This window comes from Orbicella franksi, chromosome 13 (genome assembly GCF_964199315.1).
Source record: "Orbicella franksi chromosome 13, jaOrbFran1.1, whole genome shotgun sequence".
In the NCBI taxonomy this organism is placed as follows: Eukaryota; Metazoa; Cnidaria; class Anthozoa; order Scleractinia; family Merulinidae; genus Orbicella; species Orbicella franksi.
In genome coordinates this window covers 20,397,363-20,418,520 of record NC_138157.1, presented here as the reverse complement: position 1 = coordinate 20,418,520, position 21,158 = coordinate 20,397,363, and the positions used below count along the sequence as shown (strand labels likewise).

The window sequence follows — 21,158 nt, the reverse complement described above, 5'->3', positions numbered from 1 at the left end:
CTAAAGAATATCACGAGGACAGTAATGAAAAAAAAAAAACTGCCCAAGCTAAAAAGGTGTATTCCAGCCCTAACGAAGATATTTTGAAAACTTTACACCGCTCAATTTAAAAGATTAAGTGACTTACAGCACTTAAAATACTTGTTTACTTTAGTCCTTAAATACGTATTAATTTTCACTGGTGTTGGCTCAGCCATCATAATATTGCATGTGACGGTTCAATTCAACCTCTCTTGAAGGGAAACTGACAGAAAGAAAAATTGAACCGAAGATAGTTGGAGAAAAACACTTAAAACTTTGCAGGTGATTCTCTTCCAAATGAAGTCGTTTGTTGAAGCCATTTGGGATCAGCTGGCACAGGTAAGTTTATTTCTGAACAAGTTGACTTTTTAATTGCTCAGGATTTACATATTTACGTGATTTGCATATTTACGTTTTGTAATATTTGCCATTTGTTGACCTTTGTTGTCCCATTCCTAACTTGTTTTACGCATTCTGTGATTCAATGACGTTGAAAAATATTCTCCCGTAAGCCTGACAACGTCACTTTCCAGAGGATTAAAGCTGTTGCCTTGATCTAACGTAGTAGACAAATTTCAGCTAGCCTTTTTACTGGCCATTATCCTGCTAAAAAACCACATCACAATTCAATTTCATACAATAAACAAAATCGTGTTTCTTTACTCGATTGTGTGGTTACTCATATGTCTCTTACTGGTTACAGCCGGTTTCGAACGTTGCATAACACTATAGGCTATTGTACAAGCCATGCAGAATTCTACCAATCGAAAACATGTTTGAAAAATCCACCAAGGCCAAGGAGAAGGGTCCACAGCTTTGCTATACAAGCTGTAAACGCCGAACAATGAATAAAGCTGCAGTCCACAACAGGCAAATCCCAAAATACTCGTTGCGAAAGTGACCTTTGCGACCTTAATGGTCTTTGTTTTTCGTCGTTTTTCACTCGCCGTCTGTCGAGCTGCTCCAGTTTCAATCATCTCAAGTTGTCTCTGTACTTTTTCAGAGCTAAGAATGACTTTTAAACCGCTGTAAGTAAAGCTCACCGAGAGAAGAAATCCCCAAAGGATGAAAAATGACTGGCACACGATAAGCAGTGGAGTTAACTTAGCATTGGTAGCAGTGGTAGTTTCCGCAATTATGACGAGAACAAAGTGAGATGTAATGACCCCGCCTAAAAACGGGACACTTTGAAGCTTGCTGGGTCCAATGTGAACGTTGGCGACTTCCAAAAAAGCCAGATGGATCAAGGAGAACGAGGACGTTAGACAGGGGAAAGCAATACCATAAAACAATGTCACTAACCAATGCGGGCAGTGTAAACCATTCTCTCCAGACTCATAAGGATCAAGAAACATAAACAAGGCTCGGGTTACTCCTAGAATTACAAGCAGGGAGTTAATAGCTACGACCAACGGCCTTCGACCAAATCCTTGTTGTTGTTTTACTTCGGCCAGAGCGAGGAAAGAGTGTGTGGCTAACATGCTGAAAAGGACTCCGAACCCGGCCCAGTGGATCTCCCAAGCGATTCCCCACAGCTGTTTTGCCACCTTCCAGTCAGGGCCTGGCTCCGGATGAGGGACAATAGAGGGCTCTGAAAGCGTGATATTGGTTGACGAAGAACTTGACATGGCAGAAGTGAACTAAACGCGGGAAAATATCTTATGCTTCAACAGCTGGCTGTACCAGCTTAACTAACACGTTTTGTGAAGCCACTCTGGAATTGTGGGAAATCGTTAAGACACGACGTGATTAGTTTAACAATAAGCAGAAATGACCCGCAATCAATGTGAAAAGTGAGCGTTCGTCTATTGTCCTTTGCTTTCAACTCAAAAACGATTAAAACAGCTTGAGAATCACTTCAGTTTTTTTTTTTATCAAGGGCACGAGTTGCTGGCAATAAACCGCCCCCGTACTTCGCTACTGTTTGAAGCAAGATGTGGGAGTGAATGTCCCAGACCTGATTTTGTTGCACTACAGATGAAAGTCGAGCGATACGATAAAAACTTCCATGATGTAGTCAAAACGCTGACTGATAAGACCATCCGTAATACACCGTTAAAAATAATAGTCAATCCTAAGTTCAGCTGGTAAAATTCTGCCTGTCGTAAAATACCGATCCGCAATCAATATTTTGTCCAATAGATTCTTGGAGATCGAAAACGAACGGTTTCGCCTTCAACAACGAGAAGCCGAAAATTAGATTGGCCTCTTTGAGGGTAGTTCAGTCAAATTGCCTGATAAACGGTGCTTGTTTTGAAGTCAGTGCTGAGGTCAATACTGAAATTCAACAATGTAAACTCTACAAACAAGCAAGACACTTCGTTTGGACGAACCAGTGCTGAATGAATGACATATCAAGCAAATTAGCTGCAAACGGGAGCTTTTGCCGAATCCAACTTCACGCAGCAGCAGAATTCAGATGTTTCTAAGTCTTGGCTTTGTATGATAATTGATCACTCTGAACCTTGACTACCGCCATGCAGAGACGTACAACCGCATTACCGAACCCATAGCAGAAGTAACGTCGCACTGCTTGTGGCATGCAATAAGGCAATTATTTCATAGTTCTTACGCAAGATACCTGTCGCTAAATTGTTTGAATGGTTTTGTTGATACGCAAATATTAATATCAATCCTGCCAGGTTTAAATTCTTTTGTTAATTAGACCAAACACATCGGAAATGACAACAAAACTGAACAAAACGAATCTCGTTCCATATTTTCCGCTCAATGTGCAGGAAACACATATCTTGGGGAGAAGTCGCTAATATAGGTTGGAAACGTCCAATTAGAGAGAACGGCGTGATTGAAGAAATTTCACAGAATTTAATCAGAAGATAGAAAAAATAACTCATTAAGGCAAGCTAGGTTTCCCTTAATTATAAAATAACTTCGAATTTTCGCGAAACGCAAAGATGCCTTTTTCAGTTGGAGGATTTGTCACGAATATAATATGATAAAACACTTACTTTTACAGTGCGAGACCAAACGTAAAGAATAAAAAAACCTGAGATTAAAAAAAAAATTCGATTTTAGTCGAGGAAAATTATCTAAAAAAAAACAACTCATTAACTCATTAGACCTCTTTGTAGGGCATTGATAATACCTGGCTCTTTTAACCAAACTAAACATGATTCGGCACTGTAAACATGCAAGGTAAACTTCTCTGACAGGTGAATTAAGGATAAATTTTACACAGCCTATCACAGTCTTTCTATCTTTCATTTAAAGGATAATAGAAATCATGTTTAACTATTTCATTAGTTCAGGAAATAACGCTCATGAAACGCGGCTAAATCGATCAGATAAAGTAGATTAACGCAAATGATGAGGCCATTAACATCACCAAGTTACCTGATGTTGGAAATTAACGCCAAATCATAAAGAAAACACTTTCGCAATGACAACAGCAAAAATTCCGACCTTAATTTGAAGGAGCTCAATCACGAAGTTTTTAATTACTTTGGCCACGTACAAAATTATCTTTAAATTGAAGGAAACTTGAAAATAGTAGTTTACTAACAGAAAAACACCAAAGAGATAATAATAAACCAGAAGGGAACAAGGATGGTTAAGGATGGAGAAGATTAACACGGATTCCAAACAACGTAAACTTGAAAAATTTAGGCTACACTTTTCAAGAAGCCTAAACGTAACAGAGCTCCTTTAGTGGTATTAAACAGAACCAGATCGAAATGATGGACTGGCCAGTTTCCGACCGCTTCCCTGGGTATTCGATCAATTCTAAAAATAATTTCAATATTCTCGCCGCGCTTGTTAAACGAAATATAAACCCGTAAAGAAGTTGAACATTTCAGCTTTCAGAGGGAAATTTTGCCCAGCTCGAGAGTCACTTGAAGAAGGTACTGTTCTTCTGGAAGACCTGCACACTTGCAAAATCTTTTCCTCCTTGCTGTGAAATAATATGTTATCTCACGTGATCTTCTTGTTACATGAATGAAATTTGGGGCGTCCTCCTCAAACGCGTACTAATCGAACAAGCGCGTAGACAAACAAAAGGCTACGCACGCAGCCCGAGTGGGACCATGGGAAGGCGGGAGACGATTCATCTCTCGTTCCACGCACATTTTGTTTTTTTCCTTTTTGGGCAAAATGAGAAACATCTGGGGCCTGGGTTCTAGGCAGAAGTGCGCATGGTAACCATGGAAGGAGCAAATATCAGCGTATATCTATTTTCCCGGTGTTGAAAACTAACACAAAGAAAAGACATCGGTAAAGAGACAAGAGCGAGTAATCATAAAGAATAGGACAGAACTAGATCACTACATATATGAAATTTCGGCACTCTTGACTTGGAAATATTGTACAAGATCGATTTAAAGATTACAATCTGGAAAACTGTAACGGATTTCATTTTACTATTACAATATTTCAATGTTTCAGTTGCACCTCGAAGAGGGAGAAGGTGCGATTAGTCATTGAACAACTATAAAAGGGTGTAAGACTTACTACCCAGGTCTACCTTCCTTCCAGGAAAACTGGACGATTTCAGAACCTCCTTCACGTGCTACAAAATAACATTGAGTAGCTCTCTACGCGCTTCAGATCAGATTTCCTTCCTCTTTGCATCAAGGAAATTGGTCGTTTGCACGCGATGTAATCATGGAAATGAACAGGGAAGGAAGAAATAAATATCAGCTGAGACGATAAAAGGTTTGTCGGTACCTTTAACCAGGTGAAAATGTAAATTAGACAAAATTGACGCGAGCATTACACAGTGAACGCGGAGATGTTTTCTTTAAGGCAAAGTGACTGAGATAAAACTCCGTTATCAAAAGCCAAAGGGACTGTCTCCAGAGGCATATCAGAGCTTTCACAAAGAGTGTCTTAGCTTTGTTAAGAGTGGCTCGCGCTCGGGCAAAGTGAAGCCATTTGAAATACTGATATTTTTGGTGATTGCTCAATAAGCTCGAAAGTGCAACTCAACTATTTTCAAAGACGGTATAGAAATTTGTAATTGCATGAAAGTCGGTATAGTCGAAAAAACACAAAAAAGTCAGACTCATTAATTGCACTTTCTTGTTTATCTATGACTTACTGATTATCATCTCCTTGTCCATGTCTCCTTCGGCCGATTTGAAGATAATTTCCTACCTTTTAAAAGAAGTTTCAAATCAGTTCAGTGATGAAGCCGGATATCTGATGACAGTGAGTACGTGCAAGAAGAAATGCACAGCTCAATGTGATCAAGCCGAGGCCAATATAGGAAAGTCTTTTAAAAATGCTTATGAACTTTTGATGGAATTTCTTCCCAATAGTTGAGCCAGGTTAAATAGAAAACGAAAAGCACACACAAAAAAATTCAACCAAACTGAAATAGAGTGCGTTTATTTCATTTTCCATTGCCGAGTCATCAATTCAACAGCCACGTATGACGGCTATTTTCTGCTAGTTAAGTTTCGTTATTTTAGGCTCGCAAATATGGATTCAGGTAATAACAAAACAAGAGGCATTTGTCAGCAATTTTCCTGAGTTCTTGGTGGATATGATAAATGGAATATTTATGAGAAATAAGTGGAGGTCTGCAGGGAAATCGGCGATCATGCCATAAATGACCAGCTACTCATGATCATGCGCTTATAAATTTCATATCAGAGGTAAGATATCAAGTGTTATTGACTTCTGATTCTTGTCATTACATAATAACATGATTATTACGAAATAGCGTGAACACAAGAAATAAAGATGCTTGTCTAACTTGAGTTTTCCTTTATTTCGCGATGGCTTCCACGCCATTAGGGTTTACTTGTGATATAAACTCTCGATTTTTTGAAACCAAAGACACTACCCTTTGAATATTATTTTAAGCAAGCCGTGTCAGTTTTATTTTTAAAACGGCAAGAGATACAATGTAGTTTGGCATTTGTCTCAGAAAAATCATTAGCGTGCTGCTGTCTAAAGTAGGTGATTAATTACATGTATTAACGACAACGCAAAAAATTACCCGGGCGTACCTCACGCGAGCTCACGGAAATTTTATTTAACGTATAATACCAGGTGTTCCTTTTGATTGTTGTAAAATAAGATATTACTCAGAAACCGTCATAATCTCCCTGCTAATAACTTGTGTGCTAACATACCGAGAGAGCATTTCTTCCTATGAGGGAGGGTTGGAACGATCCAAACAGTCACGCATGCGTGGATGCTTATATAAAGGAAAAGCCTGGCTCAGTAGACTCAGTATTGGTCCTTATCAAATTCTCCACACAAGAAAAATCTAAGATGAGTTATGAAAACTCCAACTTTGATCAGTGAAATAGTCGGGTTTTTTTCAACACCAAATTTTCTCATCTTGTTATTACAAGAAATACATTAAAATTGAGTGGTTATAAAGTGGAACTTGGGTTTACAACTTAGTAAGAACAATATTTAAAGATTAAAAAGCAATCAAGTCAGCTGCTCTCATAAGAATATCACAACAGTTGGTCAAACTCAGTTGTTCTAATTCTCGAGAACTCAGTGGCAAAATATAAATAATAGTCCTCGTCTAAGGTCTGAAATGTAAAGCAAACGTAGCTTTCGACCGTATCTCACCGTCTTCTTCGTCCTCTTTGCTGAGGATGACTGTGAGATCCCGGGAGGACACCTCAGGAGGTACCAAGGATCCTGTTTTGTGGGTGTGGCTTGAAATGTTTTTCACCCCTGAAAGGTACCCATTCTCAAACAACAAAATATCTCCTGTCATATTTTTTCTCCGCTCAATACCCTAAAGGGTACTACAAAAGGTCCTGCTGTGGACCTTTTGACGCAGGACACTCTAAGAGGTACCAAAACCGTGTTTTTAACCTTAACAGGTACGACGAGCACCCCCGTTCTTTTTACGTGGGATTCCTCCCCCCTAACACACCACCCCTGGTGGGAGATACGGTCGAAAGCTTTGTTTGCTTTACATTTCAGACCTCAGCCGAGAACTATAATTTAAGGACGGTGCCTACTTTTGTTAGTGCGTACACGTTCTGCGCATCACGCAAGGTAGGTTTAAGGTAATTCCTCTGAAATAAAAGTGACAATAGATTTTTATTCAAACTTTGTCCACTGAATATTTGTCATATGATAACTTCAATTTTGAAATAAAAAAGGGGGGTGCCCATGCTCATTAAGGAGCAGTGAGGCATTGAAAATGCCCAATTTTGGCATTATTTAATGCTTATTATAAGAACGCATTCCCAGTAATTGTAACATCTTTGTAAGCCCGGACTCATAAGAACACGCATTAAACTACAGTCAATACATTGTGTCGGACACAAATAAACGTTTAAGTTTGATTCAGACAGAAAGCTAAATCCTTGATTAAAAATTTTGAACCAAATTTCTTGACGTGGTTACCGACTGCAAAATAGAAAAGACCACAGTGTATCTGCTATTTTTCTTATTTATTTAATTTTCAGCTATAGAAATTAGTTGAGTCTTTTCTCACGCAAAGCTTATGAATAGTTGATTACAACGACTGGAAAAAAATTAGGGTGCCCATGCTCGTTGGTGAGCTAGAGCAATTTTCAACTGACAGAGCTCAATATCCAGGCAAATCCGTCATGTTTTCAATATACGCGTGCACAAGCGCGCACTAATGACGCCATAAATTATGCGCAGTAAGGATGCGCAATGCAAATACTTCGCTACTGTTTGAAGCAAGATGTGGGAGTAAATGTCCCAGACCTGATTTTGTTGCACTACAGATGAACGTCGAGCGATACGATAAAAACTTCCATGATGTAGTCAAAACGCTGACTGATAAGACCATCCGTAATACACCGTTAAAAATAATAGTCAATCCTAAGTTCAGCTGGTAAAATTCTGCCTGTCGTAAAATACCGATCCGCAATCAATATTTTGTCCAATAGATTCTTGGAGATCGAAAACGAACGGTTTCGCCTTCAACAACGAGAAGCCGAAAATTAGATTGGCCTCTTTGAGGGTAGTTCAGTCAAATTGCCTGATAAACGGTGCTTGTTTTGAAGTCAGTGCTGAGGTCAATACTGAAATTCAACAATGTAAACTCTACAAACAAGCAAGACACTTCGTTTGGACGAACCAGTGCTGAATGAATGACATATCAAGCAAATTAGCTGCAAACGGGAGCTTTTGCCGAATCCAACTTCACGCAGCAGCAGAATTCAGATGTTTCTAAGTCTTGGCTTTGTATGATAATTGATCACTCTGAACCTTGACTACCGCCATGCAGAGACGTACAACCGCATTACCGAACCCATAGCAGAAGTAACGTCGCACTGCTTGTGGCATGCAATAAGGCAATTATTTCATAGTTCTTACGCAAGATACCTGTCGCTAAATTGTTTGAATGGTTTTGTTGATACGCAAATATTAATATCAATCCTGCCAGGTTTAAATTCTTTTGTTAATTAGACCAAACACATCGGAAATGACAACAAAACTGAACAAAACGAATCTCGTTCCATATTTTCCGCTCAATGTGCAGGAAACACATATCTTGGGGAGAAGTCGCTAATATAGGTTGGAAACGTCCAATTAGAGAGAACGGCGTGATTGAAGAAATTTCACAGAATTTAATCAGAAGATAGAAAAAATAACTCATTAAGGCAAGCTAGGTTTCCCTTAATTATAAAATAACTTCGAATTTTCGCGAAACGCAAAGATGCCTTTTTCAGTTGGAGGATTTGTCACGAATATAATATGATAAAACACTTACTTTTACAGTGCGAGACCAAACGTAAAGAATAAAAAAACCTGAGATTAAAAAAAAAATTCGATTTTAGTCGAGGAAAATTATCTAAAAAAAAACAACTCATTAACTCATTAGACCTCTTTGTAGGGCATTGATAATACCTGGCTCTTTTAACCAAACTAAACATGATTCGGCACTGTAAACATGCAAGGTAAACTTCTCTGACAGGTGAATTAAGGATAAATTTTACACAGCCTATCACAGTCTTTCTATCTTTCATTTAAAGGATAATAGAAATCATGTTTAACTATTTCATTAGTTCAGGAAATAACGCTCATGAAACGCGGCTAAATCGATCAGATAAAGTAGATTAACGCAAATGATGAGGCCATTAACATCACCAAGTTACCTGATGTTGGAAATTAACGCCAAATCATAAAGAAAACACTTTCGCAATGACAACAGCAAAAATTCCGACCTTAATTTGAAGGAGCTCAATCACGAAGTTTTTAATTACTTTGGCCACGTACAAAATTATCTTTAAATTGAAGGAAACTTGAAAATAGTAGTTTACTAACAGAAAAACACCAAAGAGATAATAATAAACCAGAAGGGAACAAGGATGGTTAAGGATGGAGAAGATTAACACGGATTCCAAACAACGTAAACTTGAAAAATTTAGGCTACACTTTTCAAGAAGCCTAAACGTAACAGAGCTCCTTTAGTGGTATTAAACAGAACCAGATCGAAATGATGGACTGGCCAGTTTCCGACCGCTTCCCTGGGTATTCGATCAATTCTAAAAATAATTTCAATATTCTCGCCGCGCTTGTTAAACGAAATATAAACCCGTAAAGAAGTTGAACATTTCAGCTTTCAGAGGGAAATTTTGCCCAGCTCGAGAGTCACTTGAAGAAGGTACTGTTCTTCTGGAAGACCTGCACACTTGCAAAATCTTTTCCTCCTTGCTGTGAAATAATATGTTATCTCACGTGATCTTCTTGTTACATGAATGAAATTTGGGGCGTCCTCCTCAAACGCGTACTAATCGAACAAGCGCGTAGACAAACAAAAGGCTACGCACGCAGCCCGAGTGGGACCATGGGAAGGCGGGAGACGATTCATCTCTCGTTCCACGCACATTTTGTTTTTTTCCTTTTTGGGCAAAATGAGAAACATCTGGGGCCTGGGTTCTAGGCAGAAGTGCGCATGGTAACCATGGAAGGAGCAAATATCAGCGTATATCTATTTTCCCGGTGTTGAAAACTAACACAAAGAAAAGACATCGGTAAAGAGACAAGAGCGAGTAATCATAAAGAATAGGACAGAACTAGATCACTACATATATGAAATTTCGGCACTCTTGACTTGGAAATATTGTACAAGATCGATTTAAAGATTACAATCTGGAAAACTGTAACGGATTTCATTTTACTATTACAATATTTCAATGTTTCAGTTGCACCTCGAAGAGGGAGAAGGTGCGATTAGTCATTGAACAACTATAAAAGGGTGTAAGACTTACTACCCAGGTCTACCTTCCTTCCAGGAAAACTGGACGATTTCAGAACCTCCTTCACGTGCTACAAAATAACATTGAGTAGCTCTCTACGCGCTTCAGATCAGATTTCCTTCCTCTTTGCATCAAGGAAATTGGTCGTTTGCACGCGATGTAATCATGGAAATGAACAGGGAAGGAAGAAATAAATATCAGCTGAGACGATAAAAGGTTTGTCGGTACCTTTAACCAGGTGAAAATGTAAATTAGACAAAATTGACGCGAGCATTACACAGTGAACGCGGAGATGTTTTCTTTAAGGCAAAGTGACTGAGATAAAACTCCGTTATCAAAAGCCAAAGGGACTGTCTCCAGAGGCATATCAGAGCTTTCACAAAGAGTGTCTTAGCTTTGTTAAGAGTGGCTCGCGCTCGGGCAAAGTGAAGCCATTTGAAATACTGATATTTTTGGTGATTGCTCAATAAGCTCGAAAGTGCAACTCAACTATTTTCAAAGACGGTATAGAAATTTGTAATTGCATGAAAGTCGGTATAGTCGAAAAAACACAAAAAAGTCAGACTCATTAATTGCACTTTCTTGTTTATCTATGACTTACTGATTATCATCTCCTTGTCCATGTCTCCTTCGGCCGATTTGAAGATAATTTCCTACCTTTTAAAAGAAGTTTCAAATCAGTTCAGTGATGAAGCCGGATATCTGATGACAGTGAGTACGTGCAAGAAGAAATGCACAGCTCAATGTGATCAAGCCGAGGCCAATATAGGAAAGTCTTTTAAAAATGCTTATGAACTTTTGATGGAATTTCTTCCCAATAGTTGAGCCAGGTTAAATAGAAAACGAAAAGCACACACAAAAAAATTCAACCAAACTGAAATAGAGTGCGTTTATTTCATTTTCCATTGCCGAGTCATCAATTCAACAGCCACGTATGACGGCTATTTTCTGCTAGTTAAGTTTCGTTATTTTAGGCTCGCAAATATGGATTCAGGTAATAACAAAACAAGAGGCATTTGTCAGCAATTTTCCTGAGTTCTTGGTGGATATGATTAATGGAATATTTATGAGAAATAAGTGGAGGTCTGCAGGGAAATCGGCGATCATGCCATAAATGACCAGCTACTCATGATCATGCGCTTATAAATTTCATATCAGAGGTAAGATATCAAGTGTTATTGACTTCTGATTCTTGTCATTACATAATAACATGATTATTACGAAATAGCGTGAACACAAGAAATAAAGATGCTTGTCTAACTTGAGTTTTCCTGTATTTCGCGATGGCTTCCACGCCATTAGGGTTTACTTGTGATATAAACTCTCGATTGTTTGATGCCAAAGACTCTATCTACCCTTTGAATATTATTTTAAGCAAGCCGTGTCAGTTTTATTTTTAAAACGGCAAGAGATACAATGTAGTTTGGCATTTGTCTCAGAAAAATCATTAGCGTGCTGCTGTCTAAAGTAGGTGATTAATTACATGTATTAACGACAACGCAAAAAATTACCCGGGCGTACCTCACGCGAGCTCACGGAAATTTTATTTAACGTATAATACCAGGTGTTCCTTTTGATTGTTGTAAAATAAGATATTACTCAGAAACCGTCATAATCTCCCTGCTAATAACTTGTGTGCTAACATACCGAGAGAGCATTTCTTCCTATGAGGGAGGGTTGGAACGATCCAAACAGTCACGCATGCGTGGATGCTTATATAAAGGAAAAGCCTGGCTCAGTAGACTCAGTATTGGTCCTTATCAAATTCTCCACACAAGAAAAATCTAAGATGAGTTATGAAAACTCCAACTTTGATCAGTGAAATAGTCGGGTTTTTTTCAACACCAAATTTTCTCATCTTGTTATTACAAGAAATACATTAAAATTGAGTGGTTATAAAGTGGAACTTGGGTTTACAACTTAGTAAGAACAATATTTAAAGATTAAAAAGCAATCAAGTCAGCTGCTCTCATAAGAATATCACAACAGTTGGTCAAACTCAGTTGTTCTAATTCTCGAGAACTCAGTGGCAAAATATAAATAATAGTCCTCGTCTAAGGTCTGAAATGTAAAGCAAACGTAGCTTTCGACCGTATCTCACCGTCTTCTTCGTCCTTTTTGCCGAGGATGACTGTGAGATCCCGGGAGGACACCTCAGGAGGTACCAAGGATCCTGTTTTGTGGGTGTGGCTTGAAATGTTTTTCACCCCTGAAAGGTACCCATTCTCAAACAACAAAATATCTCCTGTCATATTTTTTCTCCGCTCAATACCCTAAAGGGTACTACAAAAGGTCCTGCTGTGGACCTTTTGACGCAGGACACTCTAAGAGGCACCAAAACCGTGTTTTTAACCTTAACAGGTACGACGAGCACCCCCGTTCTTTTTACGTGGGATTCCTCCCTCCTTCCCCACCACCCCTGGTGGGAGATACGGTCGAAAGCTTTGTTTGCTTTACATTTCAGACCTCAGCCGAGAACTATAATTTAAGGACGGTGCCTACTTTTGTTAGTGCGCACACGTTCTGCGCATCACGCAAGGCAGGTTTAAGCGCCACGCGCGCGCTGGGTTGACACTGATGCAATCAACTACGCTACGAAGTACACGACTAAAATGAACGCAAAAATTTTCCCACTGATCAAGTCAAGTTTAAAGAACCTGTGCTTAAACTAGGAACACCAGAATAACAGTATATCGCTGACCACTAGCTATTAACGTCTTCCAGCTGAAAAACTAGCTGTCATCTGTCGCAAATTATGCTGAAATCCAACTGTAAACATGTACCTGCAGATGGCGTAGTGCGCGCGCAAAACAAGTTCGAGATACGCAAATGTTTTACTTACTGGGGAGGTGACAGGAAAATATGTAACGGGCACCTCAAAGGTTTTCAAAAAAGATCAATAACTTCAAAAAACGCGTGGCTACCCCTACATTTTATGTTAGGAAATGAAAGTGGCAAGCCTATTCAACACGTGATTAGTTTCTGGTTGTGAACAAAAGGTATTTAGACTGTATTTTAGCTGAACCAGAGGAAGGCTGTCAGAGACCCTAAAAGCGCCATTGCAACGATTTTGTTATTAAAAACATACCAAAAATTGTTTTTTGTTACCATTTACCATGTAGTTTTAGATTTTTATAAATGTGTTTGCTTTTCTGTCTGTGAAGGCGAATTCTAAGGAAATCTGTCAAGAAATATCCTTTCCTTCTTTTGTCAGAAAAATGCTGGTGACAGCATTTTTGTGGAAATTTGAGGCTAATTTTCTCGAAAAAATGCATGGCTACCCCAATTTTTCTTCGGAGATTCCAGTTGCCCTTGCAAAGATCTGCTTTTTCCGCGTGGTCCTAACCTGGCGCAAAGACCTTTGTATCTAGTAGGCACCGTCCTTAAGTAAACCCAAAGTCAAGAATGAACAAACATAGTCTTGGTAAAATATACATTTAGAAGTTCATGAAGTTCCATAGTTCTTTTTACGAGGTTACAGCTTTTAATTTGCCTGAACAATGTCATGTTCACAGACACCATTAAATTAGATACTAGACAATAAGCTAACATTGTGAGAACAGGCCATTAAACAATTCCATAGCATTTTTTTTTTGCCTGTAACGAACAGATACGCAATGTCTTAACATTTGTTTACAGTTACAGGTTTTGTGAAATCCCTTAAAGTGAAACTCGAATTTCTTTGTTCTATCTTATTTTTCTCTGATCGTTTTGGCTTGACTTAGACAGTGGCAGACATAAGCTGACATAATTGCCTTATTTTATTGTACATCATGTAATGAGCCACAATCTCAATTATATTACAACCAAGGCCAATCGAGTCTCTAACTGTTTTATAGAAATATTAACTAAAGAGCCGCACGTTTACTAGCTTAGAAATACCTCTTAGTTACTAGTAAGGCTGCACTATGGTTTTAAGTGCGCTTTCCCAGAAAATGTCCGTTGTTCTCTTCTGAGACCTGAGATTTAAATACATTCGAGCTTTTCCTTATGGACACTTACATAACAGGAACACCTCTATATTACGGACAGTTCGCTTGATCCCAGAGAAACCAGAATTCATATAATTTCTGCCTCTATAATTCAGACATCTCCGTGATATGGAAAAAACCTCGTGTCTACGCACACCTCGTCGATCTTGTCATCTCTTGTGTTACGTAACGCGATTGACCCGTGTAACCATATTTATTTTGTTCTTATGACATTCATTTCCTCCGCGAAACGTCAAATTTCTTGGAGGTATGAGCCTTACACGTAGAGCCTGTAATGCAACTCAAATCCAAGAAGAAGAACAATTATTCGTAGATTTTGACAGTCATCTTTGTGCACGTGCATCGAATCGCGGAGAGGCGTGCGCGAAAACCTGCCTGGGGGCCGATTATTTTCGTCGAAGCGAGCTGAATCATTTCCGGGGCTATACAGATATTAAATATATTCTTCTCGCGGCGCGCGGCCGTAATTAAGCTTTACCGTCAAAAGAACATACTGGAAATTATACAATACACGACCTTGGCATTCACCTGCGTAAAATCGAAGCATAATAAAATTAGGAATGTTCAAACACCTAGTCAAATCTTCTTCAACTTACAAGATGCATTTTTTTTATGGTTGACATGTTGCTATGCGCTTTGCGCTTCTGTTGAGAACGGTTACGAATTATTGATTTTCGGCGAAGGGCCCGTCAGATTGTGTCGCTTCCGAAGCTGAGTCACCATGGACAGTGCTAGCCCTGTACACAAACACCGGCTTCGAATCAAAGAAAACTCTAAAAACTTTAAGTTAACTGAACTAGAAAAACATCAAAGAGGAATCAATGAACCAAAGAGCAGCAACGATGCCTATGATTTTAAGAAAACGGGTAAGAAAGATTACTTCTGGCAATTTCAGCTGTGACAACGTTCGACTGTGACACGATCTAAGCCGGACTGAACACTGTGAAGCCACTATCAGTTGGCGGTTTAATGAATTTAAATAAGCACGACTTCCTTACTGAACCGTGGGAACTACTCTCCGTAAAAACACTTTTAGATATGCACTTGTCTTTCCACTTTGCACCAAGTGGCGCATAAGGAATCTTCAGTTCTTACTTCCTCATACAATGCCTTCAATTGCTGTTTTCTCGTACCGTAGAATACTCTTCTTTACCGTGAGTTTTCGTTTAGGGGCAGACGGTTTCATGACACTGTAAGCAATCGTGCAAGCCATGGCGACTTCTAACAGGCGAGAACAAGTTTGAAAACTCCACCAGGACCACGGGGGCGGGTCTGTAAAGTCGCTGTAAAATCGATATACATCCACCAACGAATACAGCTGTAACGCACTGATACCGAGTCCCAAACAACTTGTCCCAATAGTGACCTTTGCAACCTTAGACGTATTTGCCGCGCTTTGCGTTTCGAGTTGTTTTTGAACGTTCTTCGCTCGGTAGATAACTTTGAGTCCACTGTAGATGAAGGTCGCCGATAGTAGCAAGCCCCAGATGATGAAAAACAACTGGCATATGATGAACAAAATATGGACATTTGAGTAATCAACTGCTGCGGCGATATCTGCGATTACGACGATGGCGAAGTGAAATGATATCACAGCAATGAGGTAACGTGCATTGTTGAGTCTCTCCGACACTAACTGAAGTTTAGCGACCCGAAGGAAAACTAAAAAGATCAAACCAAACGAGGAGGTCAAGCACGGAAAAGCGATGTTAAACAGGAACTGTGCAAACCACTTTGGCATTTTAATTCCGTTCTGTTTGGACTCGTAGGGATCAATCAATAGATATAACGCTCGCGTAATGCCTAAAATCAAGAGCAAAGAGTTAATAGCGATCACATAAGGCTTTCGGCCAAACATTTTCCTCCTCTTTGCTTGCACCAACGCAACAGAAGACGATACTACTAACGCACTGAATGCAAGACCAAAACCGATCCAGTGTAACTCCCATGCGGCTCCCCAGAGCTTTCTCGCTACCTTCCAATCTGGTACTGGCTCCGACTGAGGGACTTTGTTTTCTCCCATTGTATATTCTGGTGTTGTAAGGCTTTCCATTCGCCAAGTTCTGCTTTATAAACCTCGAAACAAATTTGGTCTACACCTCGGACGCACTCACTTCACGGCGGCTTTACAATGCATGTTTACTTTGCGTGTCGGATCCAGATGCTATATTATAAACTAGCAGGCCACAAATGCCAATTATGTTTCAAGTGCCATTATAAATAAACAGGCTTGATGGACGGTTATCAATAGTTGAAACACGGACGAGCATGTCACCAGATATTACTGCCATGGTTACATGGTAAACCATGATATAATGCAACATTTTGGGTGCGAAGTTATGGTGAAAGTTCAAAATCTTTTGGTTGCTCCAAAAACCCTTGGCAAAATTCAGCTTATAAGTACATAATTTCAAACTTTTGACACTTCTCAAGAAGTTGTCAACTAAAGTAAATTCAGTTCAATTATGCTTATGTAACTGAGGAAGTCAATAAGATTGTTCACGAGAGAGATATATATAGCATATTATAAACAAAAAATTTAACCGCTTTTAACCTGTCACGGTTTGCCACTTCAAATTCAATGCGTTCAGGAAATTGAAGCGAATGCGAAAGGTGGTCGCAAGATATTGTGTACTCAGCTGACCTCTGGAGAGTTAACCACAGCACGCAAACCACCAAAATCCAAGAAAAGAATAAAGAAATAAAGAAAAACCAAAAACAAAGCGAAATAATAAAAACAAACCCACCGCAAAATGACCAGAAATTTCTATCCAACTTCATGTTGGACTAACTGGCTGAAAATAGCAGCGACGACGACACAAATTAAGGGAGACCCCAGACAATAATAGAAGCAAAAATAAAATAAAAATAAACAAGCTGGGATGTTTAGGACAAACGGGGAAACAATTCGCCGTTTTTGTTTTTTCAAGATGTGCCCTTCCGATGTACGTCCTTTAACATCAAATTCCCTAGAGGGACAGACATCAAATTTCTCCATACAAAATCCACACATTACCAAGCAGACAGATTAGGAGAATTAAGAAAACCGTCAGCTAGGCGCTAAAACGAAAGTTTGGCAATCAGTAAGGGAACTTCAATTTTAAGTTCGCAGACGAAACGGTTAAACAAAAACGAAACAACATTTATCAAACAAACCTGCCGTAAGAATGCAATATTTTTTTTAATATTTCTTTCTTCATTTAAGTACACTAATATTCAAGTCGTCAATTCGAACTTTCTGTAAACAATTCTATAGATGATTGTAATTTCACTAGCGACAGGTTGAATTCGTTGGAAAACAAAATGCTTATTCATGATGGCGGATGACCGACAGCGGAAATAATTCAGTGTGCTTGAACTATCAGTCCATATTGCGATATCAGGGTAACGTTTGAAAAAAAGTAGACAAAATGAGATAGCGCTAATGGGCTAGCATTAATGACGTTAGCGTTAATGGTGTTTGCCGTCGAGAAAAATATCTTGCCAACTGTTACTAAGCAACCGAGCAAAACTTGGACCTGTCAGCTAAGCAGTCGTGGTAGTTCCACTCTCAACGACGATTGGATGACGAAGCGGTTAAACAAAAACGAAACGATATTTCACTCAAACCTGCCGTATGAATGCAATAATTTTTTATATTTCCTTCTTCATTTAAGTACACTGATATTCAAGTTGTCAGTCAATTCAAACTTTTTGTAAACAGTAATGTGATAATCAATATAAAAAAAAGTTTCTATACATGATTGTAATTTCACTAGCGACAGGTTGAATTCGTTGGAAAACAAAATGCTTATTCATGATGACTGATGACTAACAGTGGAAATAATTCACTGTGCTTGAACTATCAGTCCATATGATTGCGATATCAGTGACGTTTGAAAAAAAGTAATCAAACGGAGATAGCGCTAACGGCGTTAACATTAATGATGTTAGCGTTAATGGTGTTTGCAGTCGAGAAAAATATCTTGCCAACTGTTACTAAGCAACCAAGCAAAACTTGGACCTGTCAGTCAAGCAGTCATGGTAGTTCGACTCACAACGACGATTGGCTGAAAAAAACGTCTTGAAAGATATACTGAACAATCGGAAAAGAGCTCCCCTTGTTAACCAAATAGGAATAAAGTGAGTTATATGAACGCACGTTCTGGATTAAAATACTCGTCTTTTCTTCTACTAAAGGCGATCACGGGATGGAACAATAATCAACAGCGTTCGAGCCATTTGCATTGTGATTCCGCCTTCACTTACTTGGCACGAGTGATTATTTAAATATCAATAAACTACACACACTCAAACCAAGTGAAAACAGCGACTAACATCCAAGAACAGGAGCCCAGTGCGAGAATAATAGTTTTCTAGGGCATCAAATTCCCAAGAGCGACAGACATCTAATTTCTCCTTACAACGTCTACACGTTATCAAGCAGACAAGTCAGGAGAATTAAGAAAATCGTCAGCAAGGCGCCAAAACGAAAGCTTGGCAATCAGTAAGGGAAATTCAATTTTTAGTTAGTAGACGAAGCGGTTAAACAAAAACGAAACAATATTTATCACTCAAACTGCCGTAAGAACGCAATAAATATTTTATACTTCTTTCTTCGTTTAAGTACACTAATATTCAAGTTGTCAAGTCAAACTTTCTGTAAACAGTACTTTGATAGTCAATGTAAAATAAAGTTTCTATAGATGATTGTAATTTCACTAGCGACAGGTTGAATTCGTTGGAAAACAAAATGCTTATTCATGATGGCGGGATGACTGACGGCGGAAATAATTCACAGTATGCTTGAAATAGTACGTCCATATTGCGATATCAGGGTAACGTTTGAAAAAAAAGTAATCAAACTGAGATAGCGTTAATCGCGTCAATATTAATGATGTTAGAGTTAATGATGTCAGCAGTCGAGAAAAATGTCTTCCCAACTGTTACTAAGCAACGGAGCAAACCTTGGACCTGTCAGTCAAGCAATCATGGTAGTTCCACTCTCAACTATGACTGGCTGAAAAAACGTCCTGAAAGATATACTGACCAATCGGAAAAGAGCTCTCTATGTTAAGCAAATAGAAATAAAGTGAGTTATGAACGCGCGTTCTCGATTAAAAATCTGGTTTCTTCTACTACTTAAGACCATCACGGGTTGGAACAAAAATCAATAGGGGTCGAGTCGTTTGCATCGCGATTCCGCCTTCATTTATCTGGGACGAGTGATTATCATTTAAATACCAACAAACTGCACACACTCAAACCACGTGAAAACAGCGACCAACATCAGACATGACATCAGCGAAGATGTACCAACGAAGAAAGGACTCGCATACAACAGGACTTCCAAAAAAACTTTTTCTCTTTGACAACCACTAACAGGTGTTTGATCGAAATTAAGAATTTCGAGTTACCACGTTACTTTTCTTTGCTTCCTTCTATATATTTTAATGAGTTCAAAGATATCTTGGTGCCACTGATCACCCAAAATATACCTGTTACGTTATTCACAACAACCATTTGGATATAAAGCGCAAAGCACCGGAAAAACGTTGCAATACTGTACGCAGTTCTGTGTGCAATGCTGTACCGTGGGTGTGGGACTTTAAAACTCTTTCAAGCTGTACGATCCTGTTGAAAACTAAGTTCTATTGTGTTATTTTACAAAACAGTACACGACGGCAGAAGAAGTTCAAACGTCCACTTCTCAAGTTCAGCTCAATGTTCGTGAAAGTCAGCTTTCCTTCTGCTAATGTTTGGTGAGGACTCGTCAGTTATGGCAGCACAGCGTCAAACTTCAGTCCGGTCTTGGCTTTAGAACTGTTCTTTTCTAAAACACATGGCAGTCGAATATTTAACTCCTTCTTTTTTTCTTGCGCGGAGATTCGTGCTTACTGCTCGATTTCTTTCTCTTCTTTGTTTCCGGTTCATCTTGTCCCTTTTCGCGGTCGGCTGAGAACGGAAACAACGCGTATCAGAATGGTGAATCTTCTCTACGTTACCTTGGTTGTTTACCATTTACACAGAGAAATCGTCAACGGTTTGTGAAAATGGTAAGCAAAACTGCCTGATGGAAAGTTCCGTTCGGATTGGCCATTTACCATTTTCTCAAAAAAACCCAATTTACCGAAACAGACTGACGAATTCGACCTAACCCTAATTCCATGACGGCGGTGAAGAATTGCAAATGTAAGCACATTTTCCATTCAAATATTTCGGTTGGAACTTTTGGACTACCTTTCAAGACGTTCTGTTTATTTTGAAAATTCTCCGTTCGGTCGAACCAAAATTATCTTACCATTTACATTCTGACCGAAATTTTTCGGTAAATGGTAAACAGCCCTTTAGTTCATAAGAGCTCTGATCTATATTTACAATTAGCAACGCCGGAGATTTTCATACTAGAGAGTGAGACAACAAAATCAGACAAATAACGTCTCACAAAAATTCTCTCCGAAGAAGTTCGTTTCTTCAGGTTGTAAGGTGAACACACCGCATCGAAAAAGTCAAAAGCAAAGCGCACGTGACACGTCTGCGCTTTACATTCGGTGCACTACCAACAACGCAAAGCAAAGCTAGATGTCACATACAAATTAACTGCAATATCTTAAGTTCACCTCTTGCAGCCTCTTCTTCCAGCTCGGACCAGTCTTTTCCGCTTTCCTCTTCGCTTCCCATCTCCTCCTCGAATTCTGCAAGAATAAAAATGAGAAACAGTCATCAGCAATTAACTGTAGTGCCAGTGTTGTTCTCTGTAATGAGGAGAAAACCACAGAATTTGTTGTTTATCCACACAAAGATAAAAGAATGGAAATAAAATCATGTCGAATCTTCAGTGTTTCAGCCAGAAAATTTTACTTGAGGGCCAAAGTGGCCCCTGAACATCTTTTTTTGGGGCCAATTTTTTAGGAAAGGGGCCAATAAACTGAAAGCTACAGAGGGAAAAAATGCATCAGGGTACCAAGGAAAATAGAGCAGTTTATTA

At 39.0% G+C, this 21,158-nt stretch overlaps 3 protein-coding genes across 4 annotated transcripts in view; all 3 read right to left on the bottom strand.

The window, feature by feature from the left end:
- Nucleotides 1-680: 680 nt before the first annotated feature.
- Nucleotides 681-2,150, bottom strand: LOC145466071 (proline-rich transmembrane protein 4-like). Its single transcript, XM_081449851.1, has one exon. The coding sequence runs from the start codon at nt 1,647-1,649 to the stop codon at nt 681-683; it is 969 nt and encodes a 322-aa protein (XP_081305977.1). The 5' UTR covers nt 1,650-2,150.
- Nucleotides 2,151-12,345: 10,195 nt separating this feature from the next.
- LOC145466114 (proline-rich transmembrane protein 4-like) lies at nt 12,346-16,522 on the bottom strand. The gene has a single exon (XM_081449889.1). The coding sequence runs from the start codon at nt 16,242-16,244 to the stop codon at nt 15,291-15,293; it is 954 nt and encodes a 317-aa protein (XP_081306015.1). The 5' UTR covers nt 16,245-16,522; the 3' UTR covers nt 12,346-15,290.
- Nucleotides 16,523-17,330: 808 nt separating this feature from the next.
- The window catches only part of LOC145464888 (FACT complex subunit SPT16-like), a 32,747-nt gene continuing 28,919 nt past the window's right edge, over nt 17,331-21,158 (bottom strand). Inside the window, exons 38-39 of one of the 2 annotated variants that reach the window (XM_081448689.1) lie at nt 20,791-20,865; nt 17,331-20,125 (exon numbers count right to left, since the gene is read on the bottom strand). In XM_081448689.1, the coding sequence (XP_081304815.1) occupies nt 20,028-20,125; nt 20,791-20,865 (173 nt within the window). In that variant the 3' untranslated portion in view covers nt 17,331-20,027. The remainder of the gene's footprint in view (nt 20,126-20,790; nt 20,866-21,158) is intronic. The other variant, XM_081448690.1, reaches the window with a different exon arrangement.